The sequence below is a fragment of the Hippocampus bargibanti genome, linkage group LG05 (genome assembly GCF_051943395.1).
Source record: "Hippocampus bargibanti isolate YZ-2025 linkage group LG05, ASM5194339v1, whole genome shotgun sequence".
Taxonomy (NCBI): Eukaryota; Metazoa; Chordata; class Actinopteri; order Syngnathiformes; family Syngnathidae; genus Hippocampus; species Hippocampus bargibanti.
In genome coordinates this window covers 10,696,023-10,718,766 of record NC_142738.1, presented here as the reverse complement: position 1 = coordinate 10,718,766, position 22,744 = coordinate 10,696,023, and the positions used below count along the sequence as shown (strand labels likewise).

Genomic DNA, 22,744 nt, shown 5'->3' with positions numbered 1-22,744 from the left:
GATGGAGGATTATTAGAAAATGAATGGCTATGTAGGCGGCAATGAGGAAGGGTGGGAGGGTACAATTTGGCAAAGGGAGCACGGCCGGATGGATAATTGCATGCAGGCGGGCTCCCTGGAGAGAGCGCAAGCCCGTCATCAAACACTCTTTCGGCCCGAGCCTCATCCCATTACAGTCCCCGAGGAGCCAAACTGCACCTGCCCCACACCGACCACAGTCCATCGTCTCCTCTGCGCTCGCCCGTTCACTCTTTGACATGAACGTGATGCTGGCTATGTACAGCCAAGCTGCTCCCTGCTATGAGTCAAAACCCAGACTCTAAATTTAGTCCAATCAAAAAGCAGCATATTCCAAACAAGCTTGTCACCGGTGCAACAGCCGTGACTGCAGGGACTGGTGTGGCAGGAGGAAAAACACGTTCCACATGACTGATGACACAATTGGGGTTTCTGTCAAATTAACACGTGCACCGAGAAGGTGGGTGGTTGCGAGTGTAGATGCTTTTTACCCTCCTCCTCTTCCTCTTACTTCTCCTCGGCCGACGAGGCGATTATCCAAGGAGGAACTGAGATTTATTGTAGTTGCTTGCAGCTTGCATCGAGCTGTTTCGTGTGATCAGTTAGCTCAGTAAACATGAACATGACTTGAGCTATATCCATCGAGGGCAAAGATCTACTTGGACCCCACCCACGGCATAAATGTTCCTCCTGTCAAGCTCATGGAAAAATAAACATCTTGCTTGGTGTAAAATTGAATCAGATGCTGTTTAAATGAACTGCATCATAATGTAAAGGGTTTCTCAAATTTGAACTACACTCGAAGCAGTCTTTTCAATATCAGTGTTGTAATGTATGAGAGTATAAATATTTGGTACAGTCCAGCGTCGAAAATACCTCCAAGTACAGATTATCCCCAACTTACCTTCAGATACATTCCAAATGCTCGTTCGCAAGATGAATTTGTTCGTAAGTAGCTTCAGTGCTATATTTTGCATGGAATGCCTGTTTAAAGGACAACCGACGCCTCCGGACAAGTTGTGTCCATAATTTGTAAAATCACTTCAAATGACTTCCACTGAGTGTATTTTACAAAGATTCCACGGCATATAGCGATATTTTACGTTTTAAGACTCGCGCTGAATATTCAGGATGTCTTGTTTGCGAGTTGATGACGATACCTACCGTGACGTCACGTAGGTATTGTCATTGACCGAGAAAGCGACACAATGCATTTTGGGTACTTTGTTTCGTCAGAAAACTTCGTGTTGATCTGTGTTGATGGCGAAATTAGAAGGCAAACGTAAATAACGCGATGGTGAATCGTTGTGTGTTGCACCAAGACTACTATTCAATTGATACGGAAGTACTTCTTTAATCGATTGCAAACATTTATGCTTTCCTCTTCAGAACTATTTGAATCATATTCATAACTGGATGAGTAACAAGAAAGCATCTTCTCCGAATCTGAAGCCATTGTTTTGATTCTCGAGCAAGGCAAGACGTCCTGGCGTGACGTCACGAACAAGGGGGTGGGACCTTCTGAAACAGAAACTTTCTGAGGTCATTTTGAAGAAGTTTGGGACACTTTAAGTCATTTTTATTGGTGTTTTGCATTTGACAAAAAATATCAGCATGCGTGTTTTGGGTATTTTAGATGCTATAAAACGTTTTTCTGATGTCAGTTAGGAAACAAGAAAAATGGTGTCGGTTGTCCTTTAAGGCTTACAGTATGTAAGTATGTTTAACGCTTGTACAAGTAACCTGTATTGGTTTGTACTGAAAAATAAACATTTGTTAAAATATATGCTATATAAAGATACGCACATGTACAACTGGAGAGAGACATAATTTAGGAATTAACTTGTTTTTTTTTCTGATAAAAGAAGAGAGTCTAAGGTTTCTAACACTGTATTGAATGTTTATGTAGTCCTAAAATTCAATATTCTGTGGATCCTGGAATTCGAGTGACAATGACAAAAACCCTGGCACTGGAGTGGATACATTTTCACATATGTCTGGCAGTGAATGAGTTAATTAAAGACTAGCCAGGAACCATAATAATGAACACATTATTCAGTCAAAATTCATCATTATTATCTTTGTTTTACTTACTTTCATTCGATTGTGCATCCATAATATTTTGGCCTGGCAAAGGAATGTTCCGTTCATGAAACCAGCAAATCCCTGTTGCTCCAGGGAAGGGAGAGTCGCTCACAGTGAAGCATGTGAATGGATCGGCGCCATTTTTTACTCTGAATAATTCACCACCTGGCAAAGCAACTGCAGTAATCACTCGCTAGGGCCCAAAGTCGAGGCTGCTCTTACTTGAGGCTGAACACAAAGGACGACCATCCATCTTCGATTATGGGGTTTCCTTTTTAGGTTCTCCAGTGAGGTGGAGTTGCCAGGTCAATTGCACATCGACACCCGTTCATTCACATTCGAGTGTGTAGATAAAAATGAACACATGTACACAATTTTATGTATAAATTACAGCAAATTGATTGCGTATAGAATAAACAAAAGCTCTTAAAAAATTTACCACTAAACTTCCATAGCTGGGCGCTTATGATTGAAAGAACTGCAGTCATTTGCTGTTTCATTACATGGTAGTTAATGGTTTACAAATGTGTTTGCAAATAAAATTACACTCTTAAATATCATATTGCTTTGATTTGCTTGTCCTCCAAAAGTGGCAAAAATCTGCAAACGTGACTTCGCCATGTTGCCAATACCATTTTATGTAATCCGTCATTGTACTCTGAAGGTATTGATTTGTCAGTCCCGTGACTAGATTTAATTTTACTGTGTGTAGCATGACTGACCTCAGAGGTGTGGAGGACATGCTGAGGTGTAGAAGATGTGCCACCCTTTATTGGATGTCCACACGCACTGCACCAATGTAATACAATGCCCTTTATCGTTATTGATTTACTTAACTGCAGCACAACGAATGTGGTTAGCAATTATTAGCTATACAGATTTAAAAAAACAACAACAATAAACACATTTTTTTCCTGCACCATCTTTTCCGAACTACAAGGTAGACAGTAAAATGTACCCTATATTATTTGTTAAAATAGTTTAAGGCACACCCCCAATGAATGGCGTATCACTGATTTTACGCCATATTATGGCGTAAAATCAGTGATGGAGCGTCGCCATATGCATCCTCATTGCACGATTCTTGCCCGAGTGTAAACTAACAGTCATTCTTTTAACATTACTGTTTCTTCGTCTACCAATTACCAAGCTACAGAATCCAATACTTTGCTTTGGACTCGAGAGACTTCCACTATTGATTTACAAATTAAAAATGTGGAGAAAATAGGAGCACCACATACTGAGTAGAGAAGGTTTGGCTGCTAAACACTAAGAATCGCTTTGGCTCCGTAAGGGATGAAAAGATGATGACAAAAACATGTGTGTTTTTACATATATATATATATATATATAAAATTTTGATAGCACTTTTCAACATCAACATACCTCTTTGTTAAGCACAATATTTGTATCCATAAACTCACATTTATCTGTGTATACATTGACTTCAGGCTCGACGCCATAATATCTTTTGGTCTGAAAACATTCTTAAATATTCATATATTTTAAACATCCTTGCAGACACTAAATGGTGAAACAAAGCCGCGAAGAAATTCAAATGGAAGAGCATTTCAAGAACAACAGTTGTCCACTCGTGTTCATAAAGTCGCTTGACTGAGAACAAGCAAGAAACACCAAAGGAGTCATCCACATACAGGACTGCATTCCTCACTGTCAAAAGTCGGCACCAGGAGCAGTAAAAGCCGAATTCTTGCATATGAGTAAAATTGTTAAAAACACACGTCTTATCATCAATCACCACATGACTCCAAAACAATAACAGTTTGATACAGCAAGCCAGTGTTTACAAAACCAGGTGGTGGTGAATAGCAGCCATTACACAGGATTTATTGCAGTGCACACCAAACTTGAATGAGCAACCGCCTTCTGAAAGGCTTCTGATTTGTCTCCACTCTCCATCTCGTTGCGCAAAGTTGATTCTCTTCGATCATGGCGGGCGGATGAATGAGGACAACGCTGCATCTCAACATTGATTGGCGCAAAGTCATGCAACAAAGACACTACAATCCTAAGGTTCACTCGCCCTAATTTGTCTTTGAGAGTGTATTATAGGTCTCGCTGGGGCAGGAGACTTTTTTTTGCAAGCAGACATCTCCCTGAAAAGGTGCTGTCCATGAAAAATATGGCCTTTTTATATCAAGGTTAAACACAGATCAACGACCCAAATCCACAAGTCTCACAGAAACAGTATACGGTTATATACAGGACATAGAATACAACATAATCAGCTTTTTTTTGTCTTTTATAATCGTTATGGTAGTTTCAGTGCAATAGGAGAGTCAGAGAGAGAGAGAAAGTGAGAGAGAGAGAGAGACAGATAGACAGAGAGGGAGCAAGATGGGAAGAGAGAGAGGTAGAGAGAGAGACACACACACAGAGTGAGAGAGAGGTGGAGCGAGAGGGGGATGAGAGAGAGACAGAAAGACAGAGAGAGACAGACAGTGAGTGAGATAGAAGGGGAGAGAGAGAGAGGAAGTAAGAGGAGAGAGAGATTGACAGAGAGACAGACAGCCAAAGAGAGAGAGAGAGACAGACAGACAGAGATAGAGGCAGAGAGAGAGAGAACCAGAGAGGGAGGATAGAGAGAGAGAGAGAGAGAGAGAGAGAGGATACAGAGAAAGAGAGAGATAAAGAGAGAGGATACACAGAGAGAGAGAGAGACCTTGTGTGATGGTCTGCTCCAATATCATCTGGCTCATGTTGTTCAAGTAAACTGATGAGGTTTGGGTAGCTAAGACTAAAACACAAGCGACTTCCTTTGCTAAATCCCCACACTGACTGCAGATGGGAGGAGAAGTGTGTGAGAAGCTAACACGGGCTCCCCTTTAGTACGGCAGTTGTTAGAAACTACAACTGCCGTACAACTAGAATACACAGAATGAATTCATCTATCTATAATGTTCGATTGTGCAATTTGGGATGGAAATTGGACATATGTCCTCTCAAGAATAGCCTCGCTCCGAGTACATCTTTCCGGCCGGTTCCTGAACGTACTCCTCCGTCTTATCCCAGTCCTGCACCCATCCTCCATTGAGCTGTTCGGTGGCTCCGTAGCTTTTCGCGGGGACGCCCATGGCGCCGTAAGCCTGCGTGATGTCACCCGTTTCTTCGGCCAACTCGTCTTCGTCAATGAAGCCGCACTTCTCATCGCTGGTCTCCTCAGGGTCGGCCCACGGCTGTTTTTCCCCCGAGGCGAAGATACCGTAGAACACCACGCCTCCGTAATGCACCAGAGAAGCAATCAGGAAGACGTACTGCCACTCTTCCCTCGTCTGGGACCAGAAATAGTGGTTAGACCTTGTCACGATTTACAGGCCGGCAGAGCTGATTTAATACAGGTAACATCCGACTTACGACCGTCATGACTTACGACCACCCGTCCCTATGACCACAAACGCCAGACCCTATTTTTAAAATTTTAATTATACGCCTGGCGCTGCAACGTGCTAGCAGTCCGGCAACACGTACAACAATTTCGGGCCGGGCGTCGGCGTGGAGAGCGGGGTAAGGCCGGGGAAAGGGCAACCGTTAGAACTCAGGGGGCCCAAACCCACGCCCGCCCGCCTCCGTGCCGTCCGAATCAGATCATTTGCAAGTCATTTACGACTGAGTCTCTATTCAACATTTTTAATGGATTTCGACTTATGACCATTTTGACTTTCGACCGTTTGGTCGGAACGGAACCCGGTCGTAAGTCGGATGTTACCTATAGTTGCCATATTCCAACCCTGCAAGAATTTAATAGTTAGTTACTTCATTAAAGGCAATCATGTAATGTGTATTTTTATTTTTTTTTGGTCAATATCAATAGAATTTTCCAAACATCTTGACTTCAAAGCTGTTAACACAAACTTCCTTGTCACAAAACATGAACCCGTCTGAAGTTGCTTACTTGCTACCTCACCTTATTCTTTGTCATGGCTCCCACGATGAGAGGGCAGACCATCCCTGACAGGGTGCCCACCCCATTGGAAATGCCCATGAGGATGCTGGCGTAGCGTGGAGCAATGTCTAAATGATTGACGTTGAAACCTGCAAACAGAAATTTGTTTTGAGATTTTTGGACCAGTGGAGGCTGGGAAGTACTCTTATCGCAAGGGTGTGAAACTCATTTTTTAGTCGTTATGGTTTCATCTCGGGGCTGTTATGAATTTGAGGAATCCATCAGAATGTTTAATCCCCTCCATATATGACATATAAAGCACACAAAAAATTAACTCATTCACTGCCAGACGTGCAAAAATGTGTCCACTCGAGTGGAAAGAAGGGAAATGTTGCCCCTTTGTGGAAAAGAAAAAATATTGCCTAAGGTCTGGCCAGCGCTTTATCGGCACCCAAGCATGAAAAAACAAAACCTGAACAAATTTGGGAATGGTGCTTTACGTCATATTTTCAATTCCCGAATAAATCTGTGAATGGCAGTGAATAAGTTGATGAATAATAATAGTAATAATAATAATAATAATAATAATAATAATAATACATTTCATTTATAAGGGCCTTTCGTCTGTGTAAGCTCTCAGTCGTACAGGAGTGGTCCATCGATGAGAAGGTTTCTTCAGCCGTCATCTGTACAAAAGTGAAGGTTTCGGACGTTTCGCCTCCTATCCAAGAGGCTTCGTCAGCGAACTAAAGTCTGACTGGTCGTATCGGCCCCATTTATATATCCCTAATGTCCAGACCTGGTGGCGCCGGACACAGCTATGATAGGGCCTATTACACCCACTCCCCCCGGTATCACCTCATCAGCATAACGACCCTCATCAGCATTGCGAAAGTTGCCTAACCTGTTTTGCCTGAGCAGGCTATTGTATGAACGATCCAAATTGAACCTCACACCACCAGACCGGTTCTGCTTCATTAAACCGGTCTGGTGGTGTGAGGTTCAATTTGGATCGTTCATACAATAGCCTGCTCAGGCAAAACAGGTTAGGCAACTTTCGCAATGCTGATGAGGGTCGTTATGCTGATGAGGTGATACCGGGGGGAGTGGGTGTAATAGGCCAATCGTTAGTCAGGAATGTAGGAACAATCAGTGGGGCCACAGGGGGGTGTCCCGCGCCCCCCCCCAACCTGAGAGTAGGGACCTATCATAGCTGTGTCCGGCGCCACCAGGTCTGGACATTAGGGATATATAAATGGGGCCGATACGACCAGTCAGACTTTAGTTCGCTGACGAAGCCTCTTGGATAGGAGGCGAAACGTCCGAAACCTTCACTTTTGTACAGATGACGGCTGAAGAAACCTTCTCATCGATATAAGCGCCTTTCAAAACTCTCAAGGACATAATGACTGATTCTAGTTTACAGGGGACAATTTGAAATTTTGGTTCGGACTTTAGCCAGCATCATGGAATTTCACTAGTTTGATTTGCTTTCGCAGGCCGAATAAAATGATGTGGTGGGCCAGCTTTGGCCCTCGGGCCTTGACTTTGACACCTGTGTGTTATAGTATTCCAAGACAAAGACAGTTGGATTGAGTTGAGCTAGCAGTAATTAAACTGAAACTTCCCTTCTACAACTAAAGCTGTCTATCTACTCAACTTGGGGAGTTAATACATTCACCACCTCTGCCTACAAAATAAACTAATTTGAAGCCTCACCTGATATTGCAAATCCACTAAATCCCACCGCCAGCACCAAGAAGGAGATGGCTATCCCCTTACTGTGAGAATAACCCACCACCAGGAGGAGGGTGGCCTCCATACCAAATCCTAAAACCATCCAGACAACAAATGGGTGAACGGATGCATGCTGTCATCACTTCCCTTTTGGGCACACGTAAACCGACTCACCTCCGCAGTTCATTATTTTGCGCACCGTCGTGGTGGACATGATGTTGTGCGTACGCAAGTAGTCAGCTAATTGGCCTCCTAAGGGCACGATGATGGTCATGACCAGGTGGGGGAGCGCTGACACCATTCCAACCTGAGTGACAAATGTGAAGGAAAGATGATTCTTTCAGTGTGTGTCTTTGTGTCTGTGTGAGAGTGGATGTGCTTGGGTCTAATGTCTGGGTCGCATATCACTCTCATCAATCACACGCTTCTCCTCAACCTAAATCACAACTGCCAGACAAGCATGGTTCATTCTTGTCTTGCATGAGGGAGACGAGATCCATTGAACGACAAGACAGTCACTGATTAGGACACCACAAATCTCGCAAGCATTTCAAGTCCAAAATTTGTTTCAGTGGAGGTGAGTGAGTCTTAAATCATTGGTTCTGCGTTGCGATGCTTACCTTGCTTATTTCAAAGCCAAACACCTCTTCAAAATATGCAGGCTGACTGATGAGCAGCAGATAAAAGGTCCAGCTCCTACAGAAGTTTGCCACAATAATTGCATAGACAGGCATCGAGGTGAAGAACTTCCTCCATGGGGTCTTGAATTTCTGATTTGAGATAATAAATAAAAAAGATGGCTTAATCGGATTCTGCATGTGGCGTGACACAAACTGTTGAACTGAGATGGAGAAGTGACCTCCATGGCACCCATCAGCTGGGCACTTTCGCCGATGCTCTCCTCAATATAACGACGCTCCTCTTCTGTGATTGTCGGGTGCTCGGCCGGGCTCTCGTAGGACACCAAGATCCAGAACATGTACCAGATTAAACCAAAAGTACCTGTGGGGATTGAAATGTTGAGAATTCTCCATTGCACCCCAACAACCTCCTTGGATTGGATTGGATTAGCCTTTAATAGTCTCGCAATGGAGAAATTTACATTTCACAGCAGCAAAGCACTTCTCCCGATATAGTCACTCTCCACTGGACATGTCCCAACCATCTCAGTCTGGCCTCTCTGACTTTCTCGACAAAGCCTCTAATATGAGTTGTCCCTCTAATGTACTTCATTCCTGATCCTATCAAACCTGGTCACTCCCAACGCAAACCTCAACATCTTCAGCTCTGCTACCTCCATCTCTGCTTCCTGTCTTTTCTTCAGTGTCACTGTCTCCAGTCCACACATCATGGCTGGTCTCACCACCGTTTTATACACTTTTCCTTTCATTCTAGCTGAAACCCTTCTATCACACATCACACCTGACATTTGTCTCCAGCCGTTCCAGCCTGCCTCGACACGCTTGTTCACCTCTTTTCCACACTCTCCATTGCTCTGGACAGTTGACCCCAAGTACTTAAAATCATCCACCTTCTTTATCTATTCTCCCTGTAGCATCACTCTTGCACTTGGATCCCTCTCATTCACACTCACATATATATTCTGTCTTGCCGCGACTGATCTTCAAATCCTCTCCTTTCCAGGGCATACCTCCACATCTCTAGTTTCTCCGCCAACTGTTCCCTGCTCTCGTTACAGATCTCAATGTCATTTGCAAACATCATGGTCCAAGGAGATTCTTGGATAACATCGTCTGTCAACCTGCCCATCACCATCGTGAATAAGAAGGGGCTCAGAGCTGACCGCTGGTGGAGTCCCACCTCCACCTTGAATTCCTCCGTCACACTGACAGCACACCTCACAACTGCCTTACAGTCATCATTCATGTCTTGCACTGACATACTTTTCTTTCACTCCAGACTTCCTTATGCGATACCACAGCTCTTCTCTGGGCACCCTGTCATACTCTTTCTCCAGATCTACAAAGACATAATGCAATTCCTTCTGACCTTCTCTGTACTTCTCTAGCAGCATTCTTAAAGCAAACACTGCATCTGTCGTACTCTTTTTTTTGGGGGGCATGAAGCTATACTGCGGCTCACAAATGTTCACTTCTGCTCTTTGTCTAGCTTCAACTACTCTTTTCCCATAGTTTCATTGTATGGCTCATCAACTTAATTCCTCTGTAGTTAGTCCAACTCTGAACATCTCATTTGTTCTTAAAAATGGGCACGAGTACACTTTGTCTCCATTCTTCAGGCATCTGTTCACCATCTAAGATCTTGTTGAATAACCCAGTCAGGAACACCACCGCCACCTCTCCAAGACACTTCCATAACTCGATTGGTAAATCATCAGGCCCGATGGTCTTTCCACCTTTCATCCTCTTCAGCGCCCTCCTCACTTCATCCTTGCTAATGTTTCCTACGTCTTGGTCCACAACAGTCACATCTTCGACTCTGTGTTCCTTCTCATTTTCCTCGTTCATCAATTCTTAAGTACTCTTTCCATCTTGCCATCACACTACTGGCACATCTCTATCCTTAATCACCCTAACCTGCTGCAGGTCCTTACCATATTTGTCTCTCTGTCTCGCCAGCCTGTAAAGATCAGTCTCGCCTTCCTTGCTGTCCAGCCTAGCATACAAGTCATCATAGGCCTCTTATCTGGCCTTTGCCACCTTTACTTTAACCGTGCGCTGCATCTCCTTGTACTGCTGTCTACTCTCGTCCGTGCTCTCAGTGTCTCGCTTCTTCTTTGCTAACCTCTTTCTCTGTATACACACCTGCACCTCCCCATTCCATCACCAAGTCTCCTTATCTACCTTTCTTCCACTCAATACGCCAAGTACTTTCCGACCTGTCTCTCTGATTATGTTCCCTGTAGTTTTCCAGTCATCTGGAACAACGGCATAATAAGACAGTGGCTTGTGCCCCCTTGTGGCTACATTACGTCTACTATAAGCTAAATGTTGAACGCAAACCTGAAGCTGTAGCATCCATTGACGAAAAGTCACTGTCTCACATCTCCTGTCCCTCGTCAATCCGCTTCAATTCCAATCCGCGACAGTTCCACAAATGCATCGGCGCTCTGCGCTGACACTTCTTTCTTCTCATCTCGGGCTCCTCAAGCCATATTTCATATTCTTTGTATTAAGTATGTGGTGCTGTCAGAATTCATATTAGTCATTCATACTTGGGGCTGACCTCTCTTCCATTGGCAACTGTTTCACTTTGCGTACAACATAACAGCCAAATAGCTCCTCACCATGTTTGCTTTGAAATCTAGGCTCCATCAGTTGACCTGGGACGGCAGACGATTGAGCCCTTCTGGCTGTACACTATAATCAATAAGCATTAATTTAATGTGTTCAGAACCTATATCATTCAGTGATTTATAAACCTGTTGCAGAATCCTATCATTATTTCCACAGCTAACTACAAATCCTTGTTTGCAAAGACTTTAGGGTAGCAGAGAAGGTCAGCTTTGAAATGGTTTTGTTCTCATTTTGGCTGTATTCAGTTGTCAAATTTGATGACACTGAATCATCATTTCACTGTACAGTATAAGGAATCTGAATATGACACAACTGTTCCAATTGAAGCTCCTTGACGTTGGAGTAATGCCTTCTGATTGGCTGGTGACCAATCAAGTGTGTACCCCATTCTATAGTTGGATTTTTCTTTTAGGATCACGGGTGCCTGAGTGATCACCTGAAATAGTTGCTTATGTTCCCGTAACTAAGGAGTATAAGTTGACTATTGAGATGACAAGTGGACTGACCGTACACATAGAAGACTGATGACCACCCTGTGTACTGCACCAAGATTCCAGCCAGAGGCATGGCTATGACAGCACCAGCGTAGGATCCTGCACAGGACAAATCCTATGAACCAGCAGAATATCATTCTTGGCCGCTTTATTCCAAAGCAAACTTCCTGTGACAATTTTTTTTATCTCCAGTTGCTCTTACAAACGTTTATTTTACTGTTATAAAGTATGTTATAGGTAGGAATTCGTCTTCAGACATGCTAATTGTGCTTTATCAAGTACCACAGAAAGAGATGGTAGCCAGACGACTCCTTTCCAGAGGAGGGGCCCATTTGCTCCAGATTCCATGACATGCTGGATAAGTCACGCCCTGCGAATGGAAACATTAATGCGCTCAGTTTTCAAACACACTGTCAGTCAAGTATTTCTTGAAAGTCCCTAGAAGATAATTTTTTTTTCAGAGTTGTTCACCACCTAGCTAAACCTGAATGATTAAAAAAATAATCTTCAAGGATATATAGAAAGATAGGCGTCATAATGATGAATGCCACTGTCAGGGGACATCACTTGAATGAGCTGCAACAGTCCGTCAATTAGATCTGTCAATCAAATACCATTTCTATGATCTTGACAAATGGATGACACTTCATGCGGCATCTTTTTTTAAATCTGTGTTAAGCCTCTGATGGAAAAAATATAAAACTGCAGTAGTGAAAAACAGTTTCTCCTCAACAGTGTGCCTGTTTTTTGCAGTTGCAATATCGGCAAACATATTTTTGTATTTAGAAAAAAAAATCTGAATTCACTTTTCAGGCTCTTTGAAGTATCTTCATTTATTGACTGATTGTTAAACTTGAATAGGCTGAATAGCAAGGATTATCTTGCAAAAATTTTACAATTAACTCATTCACTGCCAGACGTGCAAAAATGTGTCCACTCCAGTGCCAGGGTTTTTTGTCATTGTCAGTTGAATTCCAGGACCCACAGAATATTTAGTTTTAGGACTACATAAACATTCAATGCAGCATAAGAAACCTTAGAATCTCTTCTTTCATCAGAAAAAAAGAGTTTGTTCCTAAATTATATGGGTCTGGAGTTATATGAGCTTGAAATGAGGGCGGCTGTCCAACATACAATGCAATACATACACATTGGTTTATATAGTGCTTTAACAACAGCTGAAGCTGGAACAAAGTGCTAACATGGCAAAAAGAAAAAGGCTGCCCCCTTGTGGAAGGCAAAAACATTGCCAGAAGCCATGGCCAACGCTTTATCGGCACCCAAACAAGAAAAAGACAAAACCCAAACAATTTCGGGAATGCCTATGCCTATGTCATATTTTCAATTCTCGAATAAATTCGTGAATGGCAGTAGATGAGTTAAGTCACTTTAATCAATCAAATTTCCACCTAATTCCACTATTTTTCATGCTAAGCACCCCAATATAAACAACATTGATTTACACTACTTGTACAGATACCGGCTGCAGTCCAGTGGTCAGTGTGCCGGTGACAAATTTGATCTGATAAGAACAAGTGTGACATGGTTGTAGCTGACCTCTCTAATGGAGACTAATAGGTGAAGTGTGAGTCCGTACAAATTCATGCAGACTTCCACTGGATGGAGGCAAGGTAGGGAAAAAAAAATCATCATTAAATCTTCATTAGCCACTAATTGGCATACAATCAACTATTGATAGACACAAATTGCTGAGGCTTGCAAAGGGAGACAGGCCCAAATGCTAATGTTTAATTTGCAGTAATAAGTGGATGCTGGGCAGTGCACAGCTATGCCCTCTCTCATGGCCACGAAGCGCCATTGAGGTGACAGTGCTGAGCCAAACAAAACAACATAACCTTCGGTTTTATAATAGCAAATGAATCCTGCTATTCAGCTCGATAGTCGTGTGCGATAAGTGTGTTTTTTTTTTTTGTCCAGAGCTCTTTTGTTCTGTGTGAGCATTTGTTGGGAGTACACCACATAAGCCCTGCCGATTCACTTTTTGTTGCCCACTCTAGCAACCACGATGGAAAGGATTGCTCCGTAAATGGATACAAAAGGCGATTAAATAGGAAATGTCAGGACACTTTGATGAGGGAGAAAAGAGACCATATGATAAACAGTACTTAAAGAACAACCGTTTTTTGTTTTTTTTTTGTTTTTTTTTTTTGTTTCCTAACTGACATAAAAAAAAAACGTTTTATAGCATCTAAAATACCCAAAACACGCAGGCTGATATTTTTATTCAAATGCAAAACACCAATAAAATTGGCTTAAAGTGTGCTAAAACTACAAAAAATTGAGCTGCGAATTGGGGATTTTCAGAAAGTCCCGCCCCCAGTTCGTGACGTCACGCCAAGACGTCTTGCCTTGCTCGAGAATCAAAACAATTGCTTCAGATTCGGAGAAGATGCTTTCTTGTTACTCATCCAGTGATGAATATGATTCAAATAGTTCTGAAGAGGAAAGCATAAATGTTTGCAATCGATTAAAGAAGTCCTCCCCTATCAATTCGAACCGTCAGGACTCCAATGTAACGTCCCAGAAAATGCACAAGATGGCGCCCAGGCTCCTTTGGAAATGGGCTGATTTGTCTGCTGGGAATTTGTGTCAACTAGTATCAAATAGTAGTCTTGGTGCAACACCCAACGATTCACCATGGCGTTATTTATGTTTTTTCCTTCTAATTTCGCCATCAACACGGATCAACATGAAGTTGTCAGACCAAACAAAGCACCCAAAATGCATTGTGTGTCGCTGTCTCGGTCAGGAGCATTCCAGACGTGACGTCACGTCAGGCATCGTCATCAACTCGAAAACAAGACTTCCTGAATATTCAGCCCGAGCCTTAAAACATAAAATATAGCTATGTGCCGTAGACTATTTGTAGAAGTCATTTGAAGTGATTTTACAAATTATGGACACAACTTGTCTGGAGACGTCGGTTGTCCTTTAAGGTTAATATATGAAACAGTACCTCAACCAAGCCTTGTAATATCCTCACAAAGATGACGAATCCGTAGTGCACCCGGGCCGCCGAGGGAATGAACATGTTCAGGGTGGATGTCAGCACAATTGCAGCCCCGAAAACTCTGCACATACGAGGCACAAATGAATAAACACGATGGAGCGCATCAAAATCCGCAGAATACAGTGGACAACTCGAAGTGAAAATGATATAAATGTCTTTTTCTTGTGTTTGATTCTATTCATTTATGTTCATTTCACTCAAGACTGTGATTATTTTACATTTTCAACTACAGTCGACACATTGAATGATGGAGCTAAATTAACTCATTCACTGCCAGACGTGCAAATATGTGTCCACTTTAGTGCTACGGTTTTTGTCATTGTCACTGGAATTCCAGGACCCACAGAGTATTGAGTTATAGTTGTATTAAGTTCATCCTGTCTACTTGATATCTAATTTAAAACAGATTCCTTTCTTACAGACAGTGTATTGTAGATGTTCAAATACCTGACAAAGCCGGAAGTATACGCCGAAACATGTCAGGTATTTGAACACCTACAATACACTGTCTGTGAGAAAATAATCTGTTTTAAATTAGAATATTGAGTTTTATGACTACATAAACATCCAATGCAGCATAAGAAACTTTAAACTGACTTCTTTCATCAGGAAAAAAACAGTTAATTCATAAATTATATGGGTCTGGAGTTATCCTAGCTTGAAATGAGGGTGGATGTCCAAAATACAGTGCAATACATATACAATGATACCTCAGTTTACGAACCCCTTTGCTTACGAACTTTTCGGTTTACGAACGTTACATTTATGAAAATCTTACCTTGGCATACAAACTATTTTTCGGGATACACACGGAGCTGCCACAATGAGAGATGTGTTGTTCGCGAACGAGCCCGTTCTCCTGGCAAGAAAATGGTGGCCGACTGTTTTGTCCTCTATTCCCCGCCCCCAGTCTTCGGTTAAAGCCACGTGATTGGTCAAGAACGCAGCAGTGAGGGAGGGGGGTTACAGACAGAGAGAGAGTGAGACCGTTCTCCCAAAAACAAAATGGCGTCTTCGGTTAAAGCCACGTGATTGGTCAAGAACGCAGCAGTAAGAGGGGGGTCTTAAACATTACAGAGACAGGCAGACGACAGAGAGTGAGAAAACACACACACACACACACACACACACAGAGACACACAAGGGAGACGACAGAGCTTGAAACAAAAAAACAATAGTGAAATGGTGAGAAAATGGATAGAAAACAGTGAAATTTGGACTCGTTTCAACTTTAATAGTTCAAAAGCAGAGTGTAGACTGGAAGGTTAAAATATCCCATCAATCAGGCGCCACAAATAACCCGCACAAGCCATCTGTACACTTGATGCAAACAGCTATCAACCCAGCTAAACAGAACACAATTGATGAGGAACTAGATAAAATGATTACAAAGAAAGCACCCACAAGGTATCATTCCTCAAGATGGTCAAAGAAGGTTACGTTCCTCATCAAATGTTTAATGCTGATGAAACCAGCCACTCCATTCCATCAAGCCATCAACGACCATCACAAAGGTAAATAAAATGACTTTATTATACTGTACCGTTTATTTCTTTAATGATAATACCATAGCACATTTATTATACATAAAATAAGGTATATTTTGTGTAGTCTTAAGGCTTAGAAAATTAGGAAGTAGAAAATTATGTTTTATGGGGACCTGGGAATGGATTATTCTCAATTTAATCGTTTCCTATGGGAAATTATTTTTTGGGACACACTTTTCGCCTTACACACTCTGTCTGGGAATCAATTAAGTTCGTAAGCCAAGGTATCACTGTATATTGGTTTATATAGCACTTTAAGAACAGCTGAAGGTGGATCAAAGCGCTAACATGGAAAAGAGGGAAATGCTGACCCCTTGTGGAAAAGAAAAAACGTTGCCAGAGGCCATGGCCAGCGCTTGATCGGCACCCATGAAAAAACAAAACCCCAACAAATTTGGGAATGGCACTCTATGTCATATTTTCAATTCCCGAATAAAATTGTGAATGGTGGTAAATGAGTTAATGTCATGTTATTTCTCTGCTTTGCTCATTTTACACACAGTGCAGCGCTTCGTACCCCACACAACACACTGAAATAACAAAACACACCGATGCCGTATTTAAAGCATCAAAATCAATCTTAATTGGATGTTAACACACACACACACACACACACACACACACACACACACACACACACACACACTCATACACATACAATAGGAGAGGAAAGAGGATAAAAAAAAGGTGTTTGAAGCAGAAGGTGTCTGTGAGCTCAGCTTTCTTTGGCAACGTGATGCGATTCAAGCAGTTGCTCCTCTGCAACATGCCACAATATTCATCTTTTCGTTTGCTTTTTCTCCACTGCTGTGTATTATTTGAAGTCTGTACTGACTGTTCTTTTAAATATACGTCGGACTAGCTGTGCTGATATCTGTGCATAGTTATCAACTGCACATCAGATTGTTCATATTCACATTATTGGGCATTACAGACGCTTCCCTACTTACGAACATTCAAGTTACAAACAACAGTACATACGTACATTTTTGTAGTAACATATGTAGTATTCTCTCCAGTTGTACATGTACATATCTTTATAGAGCATATATTTTATTAAATGTTTATTTTTCAGTACAAGCCTGTACAGGTTACTGACACAAGCCTTAAAGGACAACCGACGTCTCCGGACAAGTTGTGTCCATAATTTGTAAAATGGCTTCAAATGACTTCTACTGAGTGTATTTTACAAAGACTCCACCGCATGTAGCTATATTTTACGTTTTAAGACTCGCGCTGAATATTCAGGAAGTCTTGTTTTTGAGTTGGTGACAAGTCCGTACGTGACGTCACTAAAGGAACGCCTCTCACAGCCTGTTGAAACGGGCTGACTAATTCCATACACGGCTTTGTCGCCATTTTCTGCCTCCCTTGGGTGCGACATTTCCCATCCCTGATGCCTCAAAATGACACGGAATTAATTATTTAATCGATTGCAAACATGTATGATTTCTTCTTATCATATTCATAACTGAATATGTAACAAGAAAGCATATTCTCCGAATCTGAAGCCATTGTTTGATTCTCCAGCAATGCAAGACGTCTTGGCGTGACGTGACGAACTGGGGGCGGGACTTTCTGAAAATGCCCAATTCGCAGCTCAATTTTTTGCAGATTTTGGACACTTTAAGTCATTTTTATTGGTGTTTTGCATTTGAACAAAAATATCATAATGCGTGTTTTGGGTCTTTTTGATGCTATAAAAACGTTTTTCTGATGTCAGTTAAAAAACAAAAAAGTGACGTCGGTTGTCCTTTAAACATACTTATATCAACCTTAAACATACATTCCATCCAAAATATAGCACTGAAGCAATTTACAAACAAATTCACCTTACGAACGACCGTTCGGAACGTATCTTGTTTGTAAGTTGAGGAGCATCTGTACCATCACTCATAGAGACTAATTTGTTTTGTACCGTCCTAAAATTTGCTTCTTGCTGCCAATCCCACTCTTGGTCCTATCGTTTATATTTTCCTCTCATGCCCTCTCCCTTATTCTCTGCAATTCTCCCTATTGAACAGTTGTAGAAATCATCCGCCACATTTCGGAAGCAAGCCATAATTATTAGTCACAGCCACATTTCACACCGGGCTTTGGCTGGGTGGGTAACCATGCCTACATGTGAACATAAAGGATTAGACATGGTGTATCCCATGGGAGCTCATTAACATTGAGGGAGGGTGGAGACACGCCTGCTGGGCATCAGCAAAATCCTCACTTTTATCAACTGGGGGCTCTTCAAGACACACACACACACATGGCTGACATTTTCTATTGTTTCAAATCAGAGATGGTTGAAATTGGCTCGGTTTTAAATAGAAGAACACAGATTTAGGTACACCTGAAGTATGCAACCATGAATGTGCAATTATTCAATCCGCTCTCCATAGTTTCTAAAATTTTATCCATACAATAAGGCACAGCACTCTTATCGCAACAGCTTTCAGTATGCAGTATGGCTCCATACCAATGCAAGTACATCTGCAGCGATAGGCAGATTGTCAACCAAGCTTGTAGGGCATTCAAATCCAAAATGTAGCCAAATGTATTTATACAAGATGGGGTTTTGCAGATAATTTCATGTTTAACATGAAAAGACATGCAGTGGGAAAGTATTGATGTCACCGTTCAAATGATTAGGAGTCACAAATTCTATTACTGTGATGTGATTTGTGCTATAACCGACCTATTTACGGCACTGATGTAAATCAGGGGTGCACAATATATATATATATTTTTTTTAAATGTCATCATCACAATAGCATTTGCAAGTACAATATTTATATCGCAAAGGTGTGTGGAAAATGTATATTTTTGAATGGAATTGTTAGTTTCTGTCTGAGTTTGACCAATCAGATGCAATTTTAAGTATGGACAAGCAGTACTAAAAGTAATAACTTAAAAATAATAAATGTAAGTGAAAATAATTTGAAAATACAATTTATCTGATTAACTTGCTGCACGAAAAATTCATTTCTTTTTTAAAACAGATTCCTTTCTTACAGACAGTGTTTTTTAGGTGTTCAATTACCTGACATGTTTCGTCGTATACTTCCACCTTTGTCAGAGTGTCCAGAGTGTACGCCGAAACATGTAAGGCAATTGTATACCTGAAAAACACTGTCTGTAAGAAAAGAATCAGTTTTAAATTAGATATTAACTAGACAGGATGAACTTAATACAACACATCCATTTCTTTCTAAAAATCTCACTTCTTTAAGTACATCCGAAATATTGGAATAATATCACAATATTCAACATATGGTATATGGCAGCGCTAATGTAAAGCAGTTTGGTTAGCTGTTTTTTTAATGCTCAATCTAACTAAAATTAGCTCACCAGTGTCTTCACACCGATGAATATCGTTAGTTTTTCATACAGAAATATAGCTCAAGGTGATTTCTGCAAATTTGGTACAGTATTTCAGAAGTGTGCATCAAACTGGTAGCACTTTTTAGATGAACTCATTCACTGCCATTCACGAATTTATTCGGGAATTGAAAATATGACAGAGCGCCATTCCCAAATTTGTTCAGGGTTAGTTTTTTTTCTTGCTCGGGTGCCGATAAAGCACTGGCCAGACCTTAGGCAATATTTTTTCTTTTCCACAACGGGGCAGCATTTCCCTTCTTTCCACATTTTTGCACGTCTGGCGGTGAATGACTTAATCACTATACCGAAGAAGTAGCCCTTGACATAACTGTATTTGTCAAGTAACCTTCAAAGATGTGCTTTTCTTTCAAAAATAAGGATGTTTCTAATTGCCGTCCCCCAATAAAAACAGTATTGTATATATACTCGAAATAATAATAATAATAATCCATTTCATTTTTAAGCGCCTTTCAAAACTGTCAAGGTCACTTTACATTCACAGGATCAGTTTTTCTGTGGGTGAGCAGCAGCGCCACATGCGCCAGCGTCCACTCAACCCGGAAGTAACTCAAATAGATAGAACGCTAGCTAGCAAGCTAATAGATTGCTCGCTAGATAGCTAGCTATATAGATGGCTAATAGACAGCTAGCTAGATACCCAGCTCGATAGTTGGATAGCCAGTTAGCTACCTAATAGATCACATCACCTCACTAAACACAAAAATTGGGAACCCCCGAATAATAATAATAATAATAATAATAATAATAATAATAATAATAATAATAATAATAATAATGCATTCCATTCATAAGCGCCTTTCAAAACCCTCAAGGTCACTTTTCAGTCACAGGCTAATTATGTCTGCATGTACTTGTATGTATGCATGCCTGTGTGTATGTACATACATGTGTATAGACACATTGTGTCATGAAATACCATGCAAGCAGAATAATATCACAAAATGGATCAATGAAAGACCAAAATTGATCAATGCAAGACCTGTTAGCGGCCAGTCTGGAAGAAATGTATCCTCCTGGAATTTGGGTGACGATATAACCCCAGAAGAAGGATCCGTGAATCATCCCCACCGTCTCTGGGTCCCAGTTAAATTTGGCTTTCTGTCCCAAAAAAGAAAAAAGAAAATGAAAAATCAAAGTAATAAACGAAGAATGGATTCCATGCAGAGAGTGCTCGAACTCAGAGGGGGGCGGGTAGGGGTTGTGGGGTATTGGAATAAAGGGGGTGTTACCTCTTTAATGATGATCTTGCCATTCTGGTGGATGGTGCTGTTGTTGACCATACTGACGATGGCCACGCCCAGGTTGCAGCGGATGCCGAAGGAGATGCAGAAGCCCATGCCACTCAGCATGGCGATGATGTACCTGCGGGGGAGTCCGAAACACGTGCAGTCGCACGGGGGCCCCCTGCGGCCCTGTTCGGCTCGGGGCCGTCCATCCTCGGTCAGCTCGATGGCCTCGCCCGTCTGCTGCCGCTTCTCCAACCTCCTACGTGCATGGCACGGGGCGTTCAAGAGAAATTAAAACATAATAATAATAATAATAATAATAATAATAATAATAATAATAATAATAATAATAATAATAATAATAATAATAATAATAATACATCAAGGATGTGGCAAATCCCATAATAAAATGCGCAATTATTCACATTCACATTGCAGGAATTCCTGATATTTAAAGACAGAATGTGCATATAGTGAATTTTTGATTAGCAACATGGTAACTGTATTTTAAAGCGAATTCTACTCATTTCCCCAAAAGCAACGGGCAACCTTCATACCGCATTGCAGCAAAAACAGCCTCTCCGCGGTTATTTTTATATAGGTTGTCATCTTTTAAAAATCAAACTCTCATATGCATGGTGTTAAAGGTGTGATTCTATTGCTGTTAGAGTAAAATAAAAAATATTTTTAAATATCTCATATGTTAATGTGAAGGCCTTGAGAAAAAAGTGGGCCCGCAGCTATTTTTTAACACCTCCTCGTCACGTTTTTTTCCAGATCGGAAGCTAATGACGCTTCGAAATCATTTTTTTCCTCCTAAAAATGTGATTGTTGTGAAATACAATAGTAAAACGCTTATTTTTATGATCATCATTGTATTTTTCGTAATTTTTGTTTTTACTCTTCACAAAATTCGTTAAAATAACGAATCCAAATCAGAAAGCCTGTGATGTCCTAAACATTAAAAAAATAGAAAGTCAATTGATTTGACTGGCATCGATTTTGCATTGATCCAAACGGATCCAAATTTTAATAGATATCATGGCAGACTTTGTGTCACGACTGCTTGTTTCATTTATTATTAATTTATTTTAAGAAGGACGCACAGCTGCTCGTGGAAGGGGCGGGGGGTTGAGGGGAGCTCTCGTCCTCATGGGAAATATGTGATCCTTAAATATTCGCCTGTGCTCTCTCTCTCTGTATCCTGACATTCATCCCATATATAATAATTCCCGCTTGGATTTTTTTTTATTTCTGAGTAACATTGAATGAAATGTGCTTAATTAACCATATTATTCCGAACAAGAAATAATTTAGCTTCGTTTAAAACATGCAAAAATGATTACAAAAAAATCGCCTTACCTGTACAGACTTCCAAGGGCCTTTCCCGCAATTTGTTTCAGTCCCTCTTTAGTCTTTGGAACAGCTCCCTCATTGCGCCCGGGCTCCATTTCCTCCTCCCAAAAATGATCTGCACGACTACTCTAGTGTAAGAAACACAATTGATGTGTGTTCATATTGTGAGTATAATCCAAATAATTCGAGTTTTCCTTATGCTTCCCCCCAAAAAAAGAAACAACGCCTTGATATCCTGGGGATCCAATAATGCCTGAACAAGGAAAAGACGAAGAGTGCCAAGACTGCGTCCACTGTCACAAAGCGTCGCTCTTGTAAGTCCGTTTTTGCCTTGCGCAGTCCCTTAATCCACGCACAGCCATTTTTAAATTCTACTGGCCGATGTAGAGAGACGAGCGCGTTAAGTTTTCAAGGTGGTGGGGGCTCGTGGAGGGGGGGTTCGGCATCGGTGGGGAGACCCGAATCTATAGTGAGAGAATGTTTCAGTACCACGGAGAGAGAGGGGGCGCTCCACCTGTGTGCAGCCGCAGACCCGCCCACTCGTGACCAATTCGGTGGGCTACTTCTCCCCCTTTTCACTTAGGTGGCCCGAGAGACACGAATCGCAGCAGAAGGCAAACCCCAAAGCTTTGCACATGTCGAAAAAAAACCAAAGCCTTGTTCCAGTAAAAA

The 22,744-nt window shown here is 41.5% G+C and overlaps 1 protein-coding gene across 1 annotated transcript; it reads right to left on the bottom strand.

Moving 5' to 3' along the window:
• Positions 1–4,707: 4,707 nt before the first annotated feature.
• Positions 4,708–22,518, bottom strand: slc17a6a (solute carrier family 17 member 6a). The gene is made up of 12 exons (XM_088996423.1): positions 22,079–22,518; positions 20,720–20,975; positions 20,470–20,588; positions 14,494–14,608; positions 11,799–11,886; positions 11,529–11,615; positions 8,604–8,746; positions 8,365–8,514; positions 7,919–8,051; positions 7,727–7,837; positions 6,029–6,156; positions 4,708–5,396 (listed from the first exon to the last, which is right to left on the bottom strand). Exons 1-12 carry the CDS (start codon positions 22,165–22,167, stop codon positions 5,067–5,069), a joined length of 1,749 nt encoding a protein of 582 aa, XP_088852549.1. The 5' UTR covers positions 22,168–22,518; the 3' UTR covers positions 4,708–5,066.
• Between the last annotated feature and the right edge of the window lie 226 nt (positions 22,519–22,744).